The sequence below is a fragment of the Rissa tridactyla genome, chromosome 1 (assembly GCF_028500815.1).
Source record: "Rissa tridactyla isolate bRisTri1 chromosome 1, bRisTri1.patW.cur.20221130, whole genome shotgun sequence".
Lineage (NCBI taxonomy): Eukaryota > Metazoa > Chordata > Aves > Charadriiformes > Laridae > Rissa > Rissa tridactyla.
The window spans coordinates 202,827,015-202,842,245 of record NC_071466.1 but is presented as its reverse complement, the minus strand read 5'-3'; the positions used below and the strand labels follow the sequence as shown (position 1 = coordinate 202,842,245).

The 15,231-nt window shown below is 40.9% G+C and overlaps 1 protein-coding gene across 2 annotated transcripts in view; it reads left to right on the top strand.

The window, feature by feature from the left end:
- The window catches only part of SLC2A13 (solute carrier family 2 member 13), a 168,336-nt gene that overhangs the window by 129,261 nt on the left and 23,844 nt on the right, over positions 1–15,231 (top strand). For both annotated transcript variants that reach the window (XM_054189296.1, XM_054189292.1), the window contains exon 7: positions 7,029–7,154. In XM_054189296.1, coding sequence (XP_054045271.1) covers positions 7,029–7,154 — 126 coding nt within the window. The remainder of the gene's footprint in view (positions 1–7,028; positions 7,155–15,231) is intronic.

Sequence of the window (15,231 nt, the reverse complement as noted above, 5' to 3'; positions counted from 1 at the left end):
CCTGGGCTGTTTTTTTATTGTTCCTGAAGTTCTATGAGGAAAAACTTTTTCAGCAATATGAATATTTGCATCTTGCAGAGCAGGAGCAGTGGATTCAACAAGCTCACAGCAGTGTCATTTATTCTGTGGAGAGGACAGGGCATGAGCAAAATGTCTTGCATGTTGTGAGTGTATCAGATTTTCACATATAGATAGTTCTTCACATACAAAGGCTGATTGTGCAACGTATGCTCAGTGAAGGCTGATGAATGCAAAACAAGAAGAAAGTGTCCATCCCCAAGAAACACCAGTATTTGTGGACTTTTTGATACTCTTAAGAGGCTGTTCATGCTACCCATGTAGTAGAATATTATGAAATCAGGTGTTAGGTTCTAGAAAAGAACTAGACATTCCGTAATATATTATCAAGCTCAGCTCGTATTTCTGTAACTAGATGATAGTAACACATTAATATAGTTTTATAATTGGATAACAGATTATGGAAGACAAAACGAAAAACTTCTTAAAATGTGGCAAAAGTGAGAATTGATTAAGCGTTTTGAAATGAACAATTCAGAAATTGAAGTTCAGCTTGAAAAAGACAAAATAATCTGACAAAAGGAGAAACAGCACTTGCAGAGCAAGGACACTGGGCAAAGATCTTTTACTGTTAAGTCACTCAACAAAAAGTGGCAAGGTACAATTTGCAGCTCAAATTAAGAGACTCATGAGAATTGTAGAAAAGTCGTTACTTACAAGGTCATTTTATGAATTTAAAGCACAAAATATAATGACAAACTGTATGTAAGTATGGAGTACTCTAAGCAGTGGGGTAAAAGCAGGGGAAGAAGCAATTGCGAACTTTTCATTGGTATTTGAATTTTAGGAAAGCAAACTTCCAGCTGTTCAGGGAGTTAGTCAATAGGACCCCCTGGGAAACTGCCCTCAGGGACAAGAGGGCAGAATAGAGCTGGCAGATCTTTAAGGACGCTTTCCATAGAGCACAAGAGCTCCTGATCCCCAGGTGTAAGAAATCAGGAAAGGAAGGGAAGAGATCGGCATGGCTGAGTTAAGGCCTGATGGTCAAACTAAAAGGCAAGAAGGAACTGCACAGGCAGCAGAAGCAGGGACAGGTATCCTGGGAAGGGTATAGGGTTCTGTAGGGATGGGGGTAGGAAGGCCAGGGTGCAGCTGGAGCTGAACTTGGCAAGGGACTCAAAGAATAATAAGAAGGGCTTCTACAGGTATGTCAACCATAAAAGGAAGGTCAAAGAAAGTGTATGCTCCCTGATGAGCAAGAATGGCAAACTGGTAACAACAGACAAGGAGAAGGCTGAGGGACACAACAACTTTTTTGCCTCAGTCTTCACTGGCAACTTCTCTTCCCACACCTCTTGAGTGGATGGACTGCAAGACAGGGACTAGGGGAGCAAAGTCCCTCCCACTTAAGAGAAGATCAGGTTTGTGACCACCTGAGGAACCTGAACATACAGAAGTCTATGGGACCTAACAAGGTGCATCCCAGAGTCCCAAGGGAATTGGCTGATGTAGTTGCCAAGCCACTCTCCATGATATTTGAAAAGTCATGGCAGTCAGATGAAGTCCCTGGTGACGAAAAGGGGAAACATTGCACCGATTTTTAAAAGGGGTAGAAAGGAGGACCCTGGGAACTACTGACCTGTCAGCCTCACCTCTGTGCCTGGGAAGATCATGGAACAGATCCTCCTAGAAGCTATGCTAAGGCACATGGAAGACAGGGAGGTGATTCGAAGCAGCCAGCATGGCTTCACCAGGGGCAAGTCCTGCCTGATGAACCTAGTGGCCTTCTGTGATGGAGTGACTACATCAGTGGACAAGGGAAGAGACCTTATTGTGGCCTTTCAGTACTTAAAGGGGACCTACAGGAAAGATGGGGACAAACTTTTTAGCAGGACCTGTTGTAATAGGACAAGGGGTAATGGCTTTAAACTGAAATAGAGTAGATTTAGACTAGATGTAAGGAAGACATTTTTTTATCATGAGGGTGGTGAAACACTGGCACAGGTTGCCCAGAGAGGTGATAGATGCCCCGTCCCTGGAAGCATTCAAGGTTGGATTGGATGGGGCTCTGAGCAACCTGATCTAATTGAAGATGTCCCTGCTCATTGCAGGGGAGGTTGGACTAGATGAACTTTGAAGGTCCCTAACAACCCAAACTATTCTGATTCTGTGATCTGGAGGGTCACTTTAAGCAGGTCAGAGATTTTATTCAGGCTTTTTAGAGACTGCACTGGAGGCTAGTAAACTACAATTCAGTAGAAAACACACAGTAATTTTCGTATCAAGAAAAATGTACACAGCCAATTAATAATTCGTGTATATACTTTAAATTCTCTGTGATGGGGGAAGGAATTGTGATCTTTGGGATCAACCTGTAACCTCAGGAACAGTTAATCGGGCAGGCTGCTCCAGAGCACAGCATCATGAAAGCTGGTGGTGCTCAGGCTGGCAAGAAATGGCTAGCAAGGGACCTTCAAGTTAGTGCTGTCAGGCTTGCTAGATATTCCCATTTGGTCAGATGAAGAGGACATAAGAGCATGGAAGCCTCAACTGAGTTGGCAGAATCGGAGTTGGGAATTGCAGGTTTGGGGATATCTGGTCTCCTAGCAGTCCGTCAGCTTGTCAGTAAGCATGGTCTGACAATGAGGCAGGAACCCTGAAATCCCATTCCATGGCAGTTCCCAATAAACTGAGGGGCCAAGCTACTGAGGCTTTTGTAGACTTCATGCCATTGATCTGCAAAGAAGCTAGGCATCTTTGGACTTCTGGAACCTCACATTCCTGTTTATTGTTATTCTGCTACATAGGCTGAAGCATCTGAAGTCTAGGCGCTTGCCTTCTTGTTGGGTTGCCTAGGAGCCCAGCTGGTAAGCAGAGAGGGAACCAGGCACATCGTAAAACATTTCTGCTGTAATGCTGCCTGGTTTCATCAAAATCAAATCATCTCTCTCAAGTATTTCAATCTTGATGAGTTGTCAGTCTCTGATTGAGAAACATCTTGCCTGGGAATTTTCGACTGGCTCTTCACAGAGGAACCTGTTTCCAAGGCACGAGCTCATAACCCTGGCACGGATATAAATATTCCATGATAAAGTACAGGAAACATAGCTCCCATTTATAATTGGATGCAAATTCCTTTCTTAACATAAACATGCTGGAGTGTTCTTGTATAGGGCTTTCAAGGCCATAACTGTTCCTGTGGTGTAGATTTGAAGAAGTATTTTTACGATTTTATTCTCTGACATATATTTAAATAGATCTGTGCTGATAAGAAGGTATGTTTGAGAGCAGGGAGATCTGTAGTAGATGGCTACATGTCAACATGCAACACAAAAATATTGTGCATTTATTTTCCTGGTATATTGTATGTCCTAATTTATTTACATCACTATGAGCATATATGTAAGAATATGTGCTCAATTTCAAATTACTTAAATATTTGTGTTTAGCAAATAGTAATGGGGCTAGAGTGAAGAGCATAAGACTGAAAGTACTATATATTTTATTTCCATTTTTTGAGAGAGAAATTCAAACAGCCTCAGCCCTTGATTTTTTTTGTTGCTTTTAAATTGCTTCTTTAAAAAAAAAAATCTTCCTTTTTTTATTTCATGCTGCATCTTCAATGATCATTAGTCTTTGTTAACCGATACAGATTCCTTTACTGTGTTACGAAACAGTTGTAATGTGTATATTTTGGGATTTTGGAGGAAAAAGCATCAACCTTCATCTTGGAAAAAGCAATTCCTGTCTGCCTCATCATAGTCAACATAAACACTTTATATCAGTGATGAAACGGGGCACAGAAGAATGCTTGATGCTCTGAACAGCAACCGCCTACCCTAAGTCTGCTGGGAGTTAGATTTGGAAGGGCTTTAAGTCTTGTATATTGAGTTTCTGGGTTTCCTCTGACACAAATTGGCCTTGTCCCTAAAACCTGAAGTCAAAGCCCGATTGTACGAACTCGCTCTATAGGTGAGGGCAGAAGATCCTGACCCAAAGGTAAAGGGTCTTTAAATATTTGTTATTTAACTTTTCAACCTGTAAGACAAGCTTCAGAAAAGCTGTGGGGAAATAATAATTTTAAATTATTTAAACTGTTAAGAGTTACTATAATCTCTGGCATTTGGCATGACATGAGATCCAGCAGCCTTTATTATGTTGAATGCCAACTGAAAGACACGGTTGTGCGTACCCAATAAAGCCCGAGGAAAAGATGCATTAACAGCCACATAGGCAGACACTGGAATCGATAATCAAATTTCTCGAGTTTTTTCTGGACTGCTGGAGGGTGAGGGAGGAATAAATAAGATGCCTTCTGCTCCCTGATTGACCAATTACTGATACCCAACACCATATGAGGTTATGGGGAGTTATCCATAGAGCAAGGTCAGTGGGACAGAAGAGGCAATGCACGGTTCAGTTCTGTCATTCATCTTGTGCATCGATTTTTGCGCGGACATTGAAGGAAATGATGAGGCTTTCAGTCCCCATCCTGTCCTCTGCTGGCAACACTGTAAAGACGACAGTCATCCCTGTGTCTGGTTGTCATTCCCCTGCATTCCTGTGTCCTGCTGATGTTCTGGCTGGTGTTGGGTATTTGACGATATTTCTGCTTGAAGTAAAACCTGAAAAGAACAAATCTAGAGAAACCTTGAATCCTGAAATTTTCCAAAAAGAATTGTTGCCTAACCACCACTTTAATGTGTTAAATTTTGCACGTGAATATAATTTGCATATAGTTGACTTAAAAATCCACCGCTGCACTTGGTAACATGTAGTATTTGGAAATGTCTGCTTTCTGTGCCAGGCTGCCATGCTGGATGTGCTACCACCCTGCGTCTTTTTAGGAATTCATGGTTTAAAAGGTACTTTGAAATACAACGTGATTTGAGTGGAAGATATCTCACAATTCGAAAATCATAGACCAGCATCCTGTTTGATATCATTGAGTTCTTTTCACTAGAAGATGCTATATTTTTTTCAGTTATTTTTAATATTATTACTACATACTTCAACACACTTGTGATTTATAAAAATATTTTTATTCTTCTGCAGTCTTCTGTTCCTGTCAACTGTTTTGGTTCCTGCCCATTGCCATCCTAATATTGATTAACAAAATTATAACTAAGTCTCGCTAATGTAATATTGGAATTGTCCTTTCATAATTGATAATGGCAGAGGTATCATTTTCTTGTTTATCTTTGCAAGAGAAGAAATGTTTACTACAGTTAGGTGATTGACTTCTACCTGAAAGTTTTGTTTCATCTCCATCGTAACAGTGTTTTCTGCCGTTTATATCTCTATTTAAAGAGCTCATTTAATGCACCTTTCCTAATATAAAAAAATGAAAAGCTGTTCAAACCTGAATTTGACCTATCAGTTAAGCAAGAGGAGGGTGTACTTAAAATAGATTTATTTTCTAAAAAGTAGACAACATGAAAGTTCTGCAGTAATTTGACTATTCAGAAGGCACACGATAACAAAGAGGACAGATTTCTGAAACTTGTGAGGAGGAAAATGCAGATGAATACATTGTTTTTAACATTTTCCCAGCCCTCTTTTTTGCCAGCTACCATATGAATTGACCTTATCAAACTCTCTTAGAAACACCATAGTAAGGAATGTTTGAATGAGTAGATTTTAAGCACATACTTTCAGACTTTTTAAATCCATATAATCTGCTTTACTGATTTAGTTTCTTGGGACTTTGTTATACAGTTACTTTTACTTTTTCTCAAAATGGTATAGTAGTTTAAGCAGATTATTTTTTCATTCACTAAGTCATTGTTATGATAAATATACACAGTCAGAAAAGATTATTTCCTTGGTTTTGTTGTTACAGGGATATATGTTGAAGCTGTTTTCGTCACCTGAATTATACGTTTCCAGATGTTACATTGCGAAGTTTAATTTTGATTTCAAATTTCCAGAATTACTCCATGGTTTACAGCTTTTCATTTTCCTATTTTTAGCTCCTAAAGTTATCCCTTAGAATATATCAGGGGCTTTACTGGTGAGAATATATCTCCGAATCTGAGGTGGCTTCTGTGGAAGATAAGCACCGTGGTAGTTTAACCACAGTAGCAACGATCTTGAGCATTTGCAAGATCCAGAGAAGCTTGTGCCAGAAGCTTTCGGATAACTTGCACTACATGAAGGGTTTTGGAATACCTTCCTAGCTCACGTGCCCAAATACCACTCGGTTTGTTCTGAGGGCAGGTTTTGGACTGGCACCTAAGTGGAGTATCTTTGGGGCACTTGGCCTCTCTCTAGGCTCCCAGTAGTCACTGGGGACGTGATCAGTGCAACCAGCGGAGTCCAGAGAACAGTTTTACCGTCTAGTCACTTGAATAACTTGCAAGATTGCATTGAGGAAACTTTGCCTAAATGTGAGCATCTCTTGCTCTGTGAGACTACCAAGGAAATCAGAGCTATCTGTACGGCGCTGGCTGGCAAGCGCGATGCACAGGAATGATCTGCGAGAGCACTGCACACCCTGCAGTGGCAGGTGAAGGGCAGGTAGGGTATTTTGGGGCATTAGAATCCTGTATGTGAATTGGCTCCATTGACATATTGACACTGTCCGTTGAAAGTAATGGGAACTAAGGAGCCAAGTTCCCACATGGAGACCGATGGTATCGTGGTCTCAGACTGACTCCCACATCCATATGTCCCCAAATCCTACTTTGGTTATTAGGTAAGATGTATGATTCTTTCTTTTCAACCCTAATCTTTTCTTTTTTTTTTTTTTTTAATTAAAATTCGTTCCATGGATGAATTCCCCTACAACCTTATCAGGTATCACTGGGAGATTTGCAAAGGGCTACCAAAATGTGGTGCAGAAGAAGGTGAAAGCCATCTGTATTAGTTTTTGGGCAGTTTCTATTATCTTGTCTCCAGCAATGGCAACTTGACTATGTGCATCCCAAGATTGATTAGGAGATGCTGTTGTTTTTGACATGTACAAATGAATAAAGTGTAGTTTAAGTATTTATTTATTTCTCTTTCAGTTATTGTAATGGATGTATGTTAGATCCAGACTGTGGTCTCTGCTACAAATTGAATAAATCAAGTGTCATTGAGTCCTCATGCATTCCTGTTGATAAAGATTCCACGATGAAAGCAGCGTGGGGCAGGTATGTCACTTTTCAAGATTTTCTGGTCTCGTGCTCTACTGACAGTGTATCTTAAGCTATTGAGAACGCATTTACTTTTACATAAAATGTTATTCTTAGGATATTCTGGAAGAAAAAAATAACTTGGCCTAGTCAAAAATGTGTGATTACATTCTCACAACTGTTCTAAATAAAAGCCTTGACCCTGATGTGTGCAGCCAGTTCAGTACAGTCTGCCACTTACAAAATATGTCAAAAGTACACTAGCAATTAGGAAAATCACTTTTCCCCAATGTCTTCATTTGATGGACATATTTCCTAGATATACACTTAAAACCTTATGAATTAATTTTCATTTTAAATGCTTTAATTAAACCACACTTCTAGTATTGGCCTACTAAAGAAACTGGGTTGCTCAGCTGAATAATCTAAAATGATAAAAATCTGAAGAGTTCAAATTGTCAAAAGCACGGTTTGTGGCCACAGATTTCTGTGTTCCTGTGCTTAAAAGCGGCATCATGCCATACGTTGCACTTGGGATGTAAAAATATGTGCGTTCATAGAAAAATCACAATGCAACTGCAAAACACATCACACCTCATTTTCTTAAGCAGCACAGAGATTCCCTGTGAAGTCACAGCAATCTTCAAGTTTTCTTAAGCATTGACTATCCGTAAGGAATGGCTTTATGAGTTGGAACAACGTCCTGTAAGGGTTTTATCAATACTTTATTAGTGATTAGTGCTCGGGTTAGAGTTTAGAATGGTTCAGTGCCACAAGGGAATTATATAATTGCTGCTGATAAGATGTGTAATTACTGCTGATAAAACCTCCTCGCCGTTAATTCATCTATGCCACCTACATGCCATAAATGTACCTGGGAAACACGCAAAGGTTTGTGGGGTGGTTTGGGCTTTGTTATTATTTTTGCTTTTTAACTTTTCTGTGTATTTCTCAGAAGTTAAAACAGAGTGCTTAGTGGCAATGAGTCATATTGGACAGAGGTTGGAAGGTATGAAAGTATCTACTAATTGTAAAATCATTAGTTTAAAATTACTCTAAAATTGCCCTGCTTTTGAATCAGTACTGTTAGAATGTTACGTCTAGCATTTCATTCCAAATGCAGAAGAGGGTAGCTTATATTCTTTGTAATCCTAATTTGAAATGTGATCATTTTAGAGCTATTACTGTTTATTAATAAGTAACTGTGAAAACTACAAAATCTCATCCCTCTTGCTTGTTCTGTGACTATCTTCAATGGCGCGTTATACAACATACCTTGCATATTACCTAATATCCTGGTGTGCTCACCAGCACTTGGGCTCTCTTATTTGTTAGCTAACGGATCTCTCTTTGTATTCCAAATTCATATTCACTTCATGTATGCTGTACTTTTAAGTAGCATGTCTGTAGTTAGCAAAATCAAACTATTATGTAAGAAGAAATAAATGGAAACATAAACTTGTTACGAACAGTTGATAGATAAACTATTTATTAGGCAGTGTTATTGTATAACGTGTAGTAAATGTGGGCATCAGTAATCCTTTTGTATTCATGGTTCGCTCTCACATAGCACTCCCTGCTGTACAGACTATTGGAGCAAATTAGGGAGGAAAGAAGAAATATTTCCTTTCCACGTTGCAAAACACAATATTTCCATATTGTACACTAATTCCGTAGCATAAGGACCCTGTTCAAAATCTTTCAAGAGAAAATGAAACAATTTTAAATTTGTTATATTGGTAGTCACTAGAGTGAAAGTCCTGCCTTAAGAAAGAAAACCAATGAAATACCCACATTTCTTTTTCCAAAGATTGTAAGTTCATCCCCATTTTTAGTGCTTATTTCATTAATTTCTAATCTCACCTCCACCTGGTCTGTGTAATCAGGCAGTTTTCTAAAATCCAGTCCTTCATGCTGGGAAATGTCAGGTGGCACCTTCTGTGCCTTCCGAGCCCTGTGGGACAGGCAAGTGTTTCACCTCCTCTTCCTCCTCTTCCCACATACGTGTGTTTCTGCATACTGGTCCAGATGGAGTCCCCATAGATTTTGACTTCACATTCACGTACCTCCCCAGCTCTCCTTCCTCAAATCCTGAGTCTGAGTCTCAAATTGGTCCCACAAAGCCATAGGATTTCCTCTCTGAGTGAGAAGATTGCTGCAGCGGGAACGGCGTAGTTACATCCCCAGTTGTGTCTCAGAACAGCAGGAATCGTCTGTCTTTCTGGCAGCACAGGGAGAACAAGTGCCTGAGACAAACTAACAGCACTGGGGAAGAAATTACCTCTGTGTTGATGCCTGAAATTGCATCTCTCTGTTTCACGAAGTTACTTTGTCACATGCTGGATGTACAGTGGCAGTGATTTTCAAAATACATGGCATTTTTATGATCAGAAACTGGTTTAACATTTTGAAAGATGATCTCGTGATCTATGGACATCTGATAACCATAGTTATCACATGCAGCCTCCTTGCAGCTCCTGTGTATTCTGGTGGCTTCGTGCCATCCAGTATTGGCTGAGTGGGTTTAAATGGCTTGAAACCTCCAGAGTTACACTGGCCTTGTACGGCCAGTTTATTTTGCCATTAATCCTGCTCAGGAGAGAAGGAAGAGCTGAGCTATTTGTCTGGGATTTGGTGGACCTCAGTTTGCCTGAGCATTAGCAAAAGCAGCAGCTCTGGCTACCTTGGCCTGATGCGGGAGGGTCAGAGGAACGGCTTCTGCTGGGCTCGGGTTGACGGTGCCGTGCAGAGCTTTTCACTGCCGCTGCGACCGCATTTTGTTTATGATTTTCCTGCTGGAAGGCTGGGGGCTGCAGCCATGGCGAGGTGCCAGCGGGCGCATCACAGGATGTGTGCGCGGCCACGGAGCTCTGCAGCCACCATAACCCCGACCAGCCTGACGCTCCCTTGGGAGCTTATCAATTCCTGGCGTGTAACCTACCGGCGAGGTGAGAGGTGCTGAGAGGCACCAACAGAGAAGGCCTTGTCATATTTTTTTTTAAACCTTTCTGCAGCAGCACAAGCTGACATAGAAAACCCTCCTATTTACACATTTATAGCTTTGCACTGTTCTTCATAGTTGATCCCAAGGTGCTTCGGTAACACTGATGTAGCAGGCAATGTTTTGACTGTTGTTATAAAATGCTGTAACGTATTTTTATTTGCGAGAAGTTTCCCCAGTGCCAGCCTGGTGTACTAGACACCGTCTCTATGTTTATTGTTAATGATATTTATTCGGTTACGGTATGTTCTACATTGAGGAGTTCTGGGGAGGGGTGGGGAGGGGAGAGAGCAGAGATTTCAGCCTCCTGTGGCTGCCAGCAAGGCTGTTTATGTTGCTGTGGTTGTCATAGAAACCTAGGGAGACAATTAGAGCGTCCAAATGTTTTTCAAGGAGAATATAGCATTTTGGTTCTTTTGAATATAGGGAACGCTGTGACCAGCAGTTGCCCTGGGGGTAGCGGGGAGACCGCGTGAGAATAAATCTGACCAAGTCCAAGTCAGGCCGTGAAGCAGCACGAGTAATGCGCAACGGGTGCACTTGTAAGATCATAAATGTAAGACAAAGAATAGAGATTGATTTATTTTTTTATTTAATCAGTTACATAAGCCTGACTCTGTTACAGTGGAACAGCACGGCGAGGAGCCTCCTGCCCAGGGCACCAGCACCATCGGGTGCTTCGCTGCCCTCGCTGTTACTGAACCAGATAACAAAAACAGCTGTTGACATGCAAACCTTGCTGCCTCCAGCTCTGCCCAGGGACATATGAAGGATGGTTTCAAGACAGTGAGCAAGAATATTCTTAAATTATTCACTTTGTAATAAAAGAAGAAGAGCTGTGTCTTCTCTCTTGGTGTGGTCTGAGGGTTCTGTGTTGGGACTCTCTTCTCCAGGATTTAGGGAAGTTTTGCATTTAGCAGCAGTACAGAAAGGCTTGCAGTTCTGTTCTCTTCATGAACATTGAATTATAAAATCCCCATGAAGTTGATAAAAAGCATTATCTTGCTTTTACAGATGGGGATGCAATGGGAAAGTTCTGATATGAAACTCAGGTGGCACGACAGAGGTCATGGGCAGAGTCCGTCTCTCAGCCAGGACTGACTGTGGAGGTGATTGCTTTCAGTTCTGTGCTTTCAGAGCACGAACCGAAACCTAATTTTTCCCCACAATTGCAATTACTCCCACAGTACTCTCGGAAACCTTGAAACTTCTGTCCATGTAATTGCAATAACCCTAAAGGCCAGCCAAGAATGCTCTAGAAGTAACTTTAAATTGCATTAATATTCTTACAGTTGAAAGAATAACCACACAAGGAGAGGAGCCACTAATAGGGCCTTGACATGACATTAACCTTGACATGAGTATGTTGTCAAGACCACAGCAGGCCCACAACTGCGAGCTAAAAGGCGCTTATGAGTGACTCTGAGCAAATCTCCCTCTGGAGAGAAAGATGTTGACTTTATACAGTAAACAATTATGAAGAAATAATAACATCATCTGCAGATCAGAGGCAAGCCTAGAAGCCATCCTGTCCACAAAATTAGCTGGCAGGTCTCCACAGTCCCCGAAGGAGGACGATTGGGAACAGAAATCTATAAAGGGAGAGGAGCTGAGTGATTTGCTTTCTTCAGCCATTTTTAACTTCGTTAAAAGAACATCTTTCTGCCGCAGGAGTTTAGTGCTTCATGGAAAATCCTGCTTTCATCAATATAAAGAAGCATTCTACTCTCTAAGGACATTCATTGCAAAGGGAAGTCCAAGAAGAGCTCTGTGTTTGGGAAGCTCTTCGTTTTCCTCTGGCCAGTGCTTTTCTGAGCTCCTTCCTTCCATCTAAAAATTAACACCATGTTCTCAGATGCTTGGTAACGCTGTTATGTGTCACTGTGTGCTTGTTGCTTGTATCCATCAGGTTCACCGAGGAGTTTAACTGTATCTCAGAAACCTGTTCTGGGGAAAATTTGGTTTAAATTACCCAGGCAATGTGAGGAAGCAGGTCAGGCGGGCAGTCAAGCCCTGTCTCCCAGCTTCAGGAGAGTTTCTACCACAGGAATGTGGCTGACGACCGTGGCATTCGAGCCTAGATGCTAACTAGATTCCAGTGGTTAAAAAAAAAAACAGCCATGAGAGTTCATTAGCTGGATTCTCAGACAACAGCCTGGTTTATGTCCAACGGGGGACTTGCCAGTGCCTGTCACAGCCTCGGGAGTATTCTGGGGAGCTGTACATTCATACAGTGCTGCCTGTTGTCTAGTGCACAGCAGATGAGACTGTTGAAATGATTAGAATACTTTTTCTTTGTAGTAACGCTGGATTTTTCTAGAAATGTCAGGTTCCTTTTGCTGCTTGTAAATAAAGACAGACATAAATACGTTCATTACACTTGTTTTGCTAGTTGCTGTCTTATAAAGATGCTTTTGCAATGTGACAAGTACATTTGTAAAAGTTGCTGTGACTGCTTTACTAATGTCAAAAAAATGTATGTGTGTATTAACACATTTAAAGGCTGAGAATCTGTTTTCAGCACGTCATGGGGAGCGGGTATCCAGACCTTTCCTGTTACCGCAGAAAGGCTGGCACCAGAGCAGCCTTCCAGGAATGAAGTGCTCTTCTGTCCATGGGTAGACATTGCTTGTTTTGTCATGCAGGAACTATTGGTAGAAGATTTTATTGCTGAAATGTTGATTTGGAATGTTTCTACAAGGGCCTGCATTGAAAAGCACTGCATAATTCAGCAGCAATTAGAGGAGAAACTAGTAGTTCTCTTGCTAAGTCTTCAGATCAATAGGTGAAGGTTATACGTAGGATTATGGTTCTCACATTTACAAAGTAGAAAGGTAGTAAATGATTCAGGAGAGTAGCAGGATCTACAGAATGTTTCCATCCGCATGTCTATTGACAGCACTCAGAAGAGCTGTGGTTATAGCCAGTAGTCTTGGAGAAATTTCTTTCTGGACAATATGCTAAATGTTTACTAAATTGAAATATTCATCACTTCAGTAGGAACCAGAATATAGAATCCCCCCGTATCCCCTCCAGGATCATTTAGGAAAGAAAACCAAAATATATGCAGTTTCAAATAGAATTGATTTTTGATTGTCTTCACTGTTGCCAGCAAGTATGGAAACCTGGAGTGGCCGAGTGCCAGTGCGCAGCGCTATTTGTCCTATTTGATTAGGAGTACGTATTTCAGCATAATAATATATCATACATGTTAGTGAGGTGTGCGAAAACAAAAATGAAAAAAAGATCTGAAACTGATTACGATCTTCTTTCACCTAAAATCTAAGGCTCAAGGTCTTTTCTGGGAGGAGGATATTAGACAGTGAAATCACAGTCTAACGGTTGCACATACGGGTGTGATTCTGGAGAGCTGGGGAGGTAGAGGAGGAACTTAAGAAATCTCACATGCATGTTTTAATGCCATCTCTGCTAACAGGTAAGAGCAAATAGGAAGAATAGGAGGATAAAGTGATGCAGAATATTGTGTCCTCGATCGCAGACGAAGCTGTGCTATTGGTGATGCAGGAGCAGGTAGCAAAATAAGTGCAATTTTAATGTTCTCATCCTTTCAGCCACTCAGATCTTTGAGTGATCTTTTCAGATATTTGAGACATCACGTTTTTAAGTTGCTTTAAAAAGATAACTGTTTCATGGTGGGCCTGATAACCGTAAGATCTCTTAAAAGCACTTAAAAATATGGTATAATCTATATATGTACTTAAATAATTTAAATTGAGGGTGGAATTTTGTTGTAACTTTAACAGAAGATACAGTCTCCTAATTTTTTTTTTTACGGTTAAAGGAGGGAAAAACATTTTTATTATTTTATTTTTTACTGAATCTAATGCCTGAAAATTAAGGTCCTTTGTATATTGTATCTGCATTTTAATGAGCAGAGCAACATGATAATCTAAACTGAAACTATTTACATTCCTTTAGGGTAATTACTTAGGAATTACTATTAATAGCTGTAACTCATTATATCTACTCAACCAATGGCAAATTCTGGATGCTTGAAAGGAAGGACAAAATATACTCCTCATCAGTGTTGTTATGAAGTGAACGTATTCTTACTCAGGGAAAGTTTAGTTTCTATGCTAAAGACAAAATTTATTTGTTGGAGACACACAGCACAAAGTGGGATTTGTATGTGTGTTCTCTACCTGTATCGCACTTCGCTGCTGAACGCTGCTTCTAGATCTTACTCTGAGTACTATTTAAAAGGCATTCTGGTAGGGAGTGATGAAGAGACAGATGCTGACAGCTGTTTGGGTTACTTGTAACAACTGCTTCAGATGCTGTAGCATTGACATAACTGGAATAGAAAAGCAAAAGTGGCCCTTGAGCTAAAACATTCCTGAATGCTGGTTTCTGTCAGGAAAAACTGTGTTATTTAAATGGAAAACTGTTTGAGTCAGCGCTCTTCACCACTTAGAAGTGGTCCAAGGAAGTAGGTGCTGTGGTTGTTTAAAATTTGAATTTAACATCCTGTTGAAGGAGCAAGCTTTCTGCTCATTTCACTCCTTCTGTGGTCAGCTGAGATGGGACTAGAATAAATTGATCTTGCTTCCCGTTTAAAAAGCACGTTTGCTTTTCGATGACAATGGAGATAGATAGGCAGGAAAGTGAAGGAAAGAAAATGGCAGCATATATGAGAAAATTGGCAGAAAAGAGTCTTTCATTGCCCATAGGAGCCCGCTGCTAATCAGCTTCTTCAGCTGCTCATCTTTTTAGGGACAGATTGAAAGACGTCCATGCCTCACCTGGGCGTTCTCCCAGAGAGGTGTCTCAGCAGGGGCAGAGCCTGGCCCCGGCGCTCCCCTTGGCAAGGGAATGGGAGCGAGGGGCAGAGGAGGATGCTCCATCAGGGAGCATGAGCGTGCAGGGAGCTGCTGCTTCGAGAGAGCTGGGGATATTCCTTTCTGCCTTGGAGCCAAAGCAGAAGGAACCGACTCGTATTTGGGAGCCTGTGGATTTTATTTTATTTTCTGAGAGAGGAATACTTCCAACAGGTTTTTTCATGTACATTCAGTTATTGACTCTGAGGTTCAGATTTAAATAAAAATCATTGGTGAAAACTGTCCGAGCAGATTC